Genomic DNA, 4,371 nt, shown 5'->3' on the forward strand with positions numbered 1-4,371 from the left:
GCATTTCGTTGAAGCCTTTATTTAGCCAATGTTAAGTAAAGGTAAACTATGCTTTTCAACACAAATCTCTCGTGGGCATTCCCAAGTCCTGCCCTTGTGGGTGCGGCGAGGTATTATTGTCTTCACTAAGTTTGGGTGCGAATCGGGTGTAGCCTAAACTACATCAAAGTAAACTAGGCCCACTTGCACCTTTGGGGGGTTTGAACCGTGCCGTGCTAATCAAGTTGCTTATGCCAAATTAAAGCTTCGTAATACAGAGATTAGAACCATTAGATCAAGAGATCTTTAGATCATTAGGGAGTGTTTCGAATTAACTCTTCTTGCTTCGTGTTGTGTGTTTGGTGCAGCCCTACTTTCTGGTGAAGTTTTTGGCGATCTCAGGGGTGAGTGCGCTATGGCGAAGCCTGCCCGTTCGCCTTCTGTGTCGGGCTCCGGCTCCTCCTCCTACTCGGGCTCCTCCTCCTCTTCCTCCTCTGGCTCCGGGTCGCGCTCTCGTTCTGCTTCCTCCTCTTCCTCCGGCTCTGGGTCCGACTCTTCCCGAAGCCGCAGTCCCGTTTCGAAGAAGAAGAGGTACATGCATGCTTCTTATTATTTTTCCAACTCCATTCATGCTTGCAGAGGAGGCTTGTTTGTTTGTTTCGTGAATGCTCAGGCAACGGGCCTCCTGCATGCGTCTGCTTGCTGAACTTTGATTCGCATCCCTGCACGCACGTACTTAGTAAGATTTTTTTCAGAAGTTGCATGTTTTGAGTGCTTGCAACGCAGCCGCATACTTGTAGAAAGGATAATTTCTGTCTATCTTTGATCATCTCTAGACCCACATTCTACAGACTTCAATTGTGGTTTTGGTCGCCCGACTGACTCTGGGTCAATAATCTTACAGCAATGCTCCAGCCCAAGCGTCAAAGAAAGAGCGGTCTCCACCCCCTCCTCCTCAGAAACGACCTTCACCCTCAGCAAGGTGCAGTTTTTTTCAGTATTTTCCGTGAATTCTGATGGCTCGTGTTTATGAGGTTCAAGTTCTCTTATTTCTGTGTCTTGGGCGTGTCATCAGGAAGTCTTCCCCACCGACCATTGAGTCAGAAATTTTACATGTCAGTAACCTGACTCGGAATGTCAACGATGCTCATTTGAAGGAGATATTCAGTAAGAATTTCTTCTCTCCTTGTTGGTCTTCTGTGGTTAAAGCCTCTCTAGGCCCTTGACTATGTGACGTCAAATTTTTCAAAGACATTTGCTTCCTGTCTCTGAGGGCAGTTTCTTAGAGATAATGGCATGACAAGCTTGTGAAAATGCTCCTTGTTCTGTAGACAGTGTGAAGGACATGTGGGGTTATTTAAAGTGTCTTTTGGTTCCTATGACCAGTCTCAAATATATTTTGAAGGACTAGCGGATTTATTTGTGGATGGTTTGTATTTCAGGTAACTTTGGTGAGGTTGTAAGTGTAGAACTTGCGATGGATCGGCAGGTTGGTCATATTTGTGACATTGATCATTATGTTCAAATGTTAGAACATCCAGTGATGGCCATATCTGACTTTTTGCTATACCATAGGTGCAACTGCCACGTGGATTTGGTTACGTGGTCTTCAAGAACAAGGCAGATGCAGCGAGAGCCAAGCTACATTTTCACGAGGCATGTGTTCATTTGTAGTGCTTTTTTTGGTCATGCTTCTAAAGTATGCAGGTTTGTTAAGCTATTAGAGTCGACATACAGGGTCAAATTGATGGAAACATAGTGTTTGTAAAGTCTACCTTACCTCCTAGCAAGAAGCCGTCTCCTCCTCCTAAACCTACGACAGTACCCACCAAGAGGGATTTAGGGGGAAGAACGAATGCTCATGGTGAAATCGAGAAGGATGGGATTGCAAGGCGTCGTGATTGTAAGTACTCGTGTGTACTTATGTCCTCAGTCAGTGCACACACTCTGGTATAATGATGTCTTAGTTGCACACTTGCTGCACACCAGGAAAATACTGTTAAGTTTCGAAGCTCACATTTTCTTTTAGAAATGAATGTGTCTAGTTTCGCTTAAATAGCGCGTTACTTTCAGTGGTGCTCTAGTGGCTTTTTTCTGGTCTTACCAGGAGAAACAGCAACAGTTGACATGTGTTTTCCATGAATTGCAGCACCTCGGAAGAAATCTGTTTCTCCTTCTGCAAGGAGAAAGTCTCCGTCTCCAGAACGGAGGCGTGGTATGTCACCTCGGCGACGAGCTGCAGAAGCTAGGCATGCCGCTGTGGGATCTCCTCGAAGGAGGTCTCCCTCACCACGAAGAAGGCGGCGCTCACCTTTAAGGTGCCGTAAATGTCTGCTTGTTTTCTTTTGAAAGTGCTTCTTCAGTTTCTAAGAAAAGCAGAGTTTGTGTTATCTACAGATCACCTCGCAGACGAGGAAGTCCGGCTGGTGTCCGACCACGGTCTCCACTCTCACGACGACGGTAAGTGTCAGTAAATGATTTCATACCAGTAAATGGTTAGTGTTTAGATGCTGTATTTTTTGTTACGAGAGTGGTCAATTTGCTAATGTCAGCTTCTCTTTTTCATCATGGAGATATAGGTCTCCACTTCCTGTTCGCCGTGGACGATCCCCCCCTCGACGGTCACCATTACGCAGGCGATCAAGATCTCCTCTTCGGCGACCTTTAAGGTCTCGATCTCGATCACCTCCTAGGAGGTGGGCTTTTAACATTTACATTGGTTTCTGGCATTTGTGGAGGGTTTTTTTGTTGAGTATGGTGTCATTGACTCATTGGCTGCCTAATTTTGACCTAACAGACCTCGCTCTCCCCTCAGACGACGCGGCAGATCAAGCTCGTACTCATCTCCATCACCTAGTAGAAAGGTTAGAAAACTGTGGCGAACTGCTTCTGTTTTCAGTTTCGAACTTTGTTTTGGTTTTCTGTTTTCTGAAGTGTTAACGAAAGTTGTTTTTTGACAGAGATCTCCTCGTGCGGCCAAGAAAGCTTCAAAAAGCAGAAGTCCCAGGAGGTTGCTTGTTCATTAGTGCAGTTGCTTTGCTTTGAGCCTTAGAACTAGTTGAAAATGTTGCATCGTTATTAACTTGTGGGAATTTGGGTTGTTTCCAGGCCAAGAGATAGCAGTAGCCCTAGTGGAAGAAGTAGCAGCTCACGCTCTCCCTCTAAAAGCAGCCATTAAGTAGTTAGCTTACTGGTAATTTGCTCTCTATTTTACATCTGGTGAAAATCTTAGCAATGCAAATTTCATTCGATTGACTTCCCTCTTTTGGCAGGGGTCTGGACTTGGATATGAGCAGCAGCAGTCAAGCCTATTTTGTGCACTCTTACTTTGCCTTCTCTGTTTGTGCTGCGTGGTCGAATTGTGTGCTGTTCTTAGCTTCTTGTGTTTTTTTTTTTGTTTTCCCTTTTCCTTGGCATGAGCTTCTTATGATTGCATGATCTGTAGGTTATTTGTAGCAAGAGACCGGAGGAGTTTTTTTGAGTAGTTTGAAAACCGTTAGATGTGGGCATTGGTATGCTTGATCTGTATTGGAAACAGCTACATGGCTGTTTGCATTTTCTCAGGCATGTCAGAAGCAGTGGGCTTTTTGGCTCTTTTAGTGCAAGGCATGAGGTGGAGCACGTTTCGCAACGACCTTTGTGCAAACAGCGATTTGCCAAAATCCATCGGCATGGCAATTGGAAGAATCACAGTACTCCTTAGCTGCGAAAGGTCATATCACTCACGGTGGCAGCTGTTTTGTGGCATGCAGAAAGTGTATTCCTTACGGTTTATTCAGTGTTGTAGCTGTATCAGTGCTAGCCGTTACACCGGCAGCTTTTTTGATTGTCAGAGCTTTACTGCTCTCACAGATTCTTCAAGTTTGGTTGCAAGAGAGTAGCACTTTTAGGGGACGTCGGACTTCCTGAAGTCTTTGATGATGTATTACTTTTACGACAGGGTCTACATACATTGTTTGTCTGGTACTTTGAACATTTGTAGAAGACAAAAATTTATGGCAACTTTGTTTCTGCATCCTCCCCTACAAACTGCACAACTCTTTATCCAGTCAAGGTGGGTGTTGGCGCAAGCGTTGTCATGATGAGAATTATGTAAATTTGTGTGGGGTCCAACTGACTTTATCGTCTTTTTTAACACGTTCAGGTTTAGAATTTTGTGTTCTTATCAATGTATGATATGGTATCAGTTATTGTGTTTCAAAAATTACTTCCGAAGCTGCTAGCTTGTACAAATTTGCAGAAATTGGACTATTCCTTTTGTATAACTGTCTGATCTTGAAGCTTATGATGTCATGAATTGAGAGTTAATATTTTCAAAATTGCATTGCATTCATTAACCTGCCTGCGTTTGCATTGCCTTGGGGAAGTCAATTGTGTTAATTGACTTGCTTT

At 44.2% G+C, this 4,371-nt stretch overlaps 1 protein-coding gene across 2 annotated transcripts; it reads left to right on the forward strand.

Moving 5' to 3' along the window:
- The first annotated feature begins 304 nt into the window (after nucleotides 1-304).
- On the forward strand, nucleotides 305-3,994 carry LOC147459861 (uncharacterized). 2 transcript variants are annotated; one of them, XM_086511052.1, is made up of 13 exons: nucleotides 305-570; nucleotides 884-961; nucleotides 1,055-1,146; nucleotides 1,422-1,468; nucleotides 1,555-1,635; nucleotides 1,717-1,882; nucleotides 2,129-2,297; nucleotides 2,377-2,439; nucleotides 2,553-2,675; nucleotides 2,777-2,843; nucleotides 2,940-2,989; nucleotides 3,088-3,172; nucleotides 3,252-3,994. In XM_086511052.1, the coding sequence occupies exons 1-12, from the start codon at nucleotides 395-397 to the stop codon at nucleotides 3,155-3,157; spliced, it is 1,182 nt and encodes a 393-aa protein (XP_086367178.1). In that variant the 5' UTR covers nucleotides 305-394; the 3' UTR covers nucleotides 3,158-3,172; nucleotides 3,252-3,994. The 2 variants fall into 2 exon arrangements, with proteins under 2 accessions (XP_086367178.1, XP_086367179.1); XM_086511053.1 differs by having other exon boundaries at nucleotides 2,559-2,675.
- The last annotated feature ends 377 nt before the right edge of the window (nucleotides 3,995-4,371 follow it).

The sequence above is a fragment of the Adiantum capillus-veneris genome, chromosome 4 (genome assembly GCF_014529385.1).
Source record: "Adiantum capillus-veneris isolate H3 chromosome 4, ASM1452938v2, whole genome shotgun sequence".
Lineage (NCBI taxonomy): Eukaryota > Viridiplantae > Streptophyta > Polypodiopsida > Polypodiales > Pteridaceae > Adiantum > Adiantum capillus-veneris.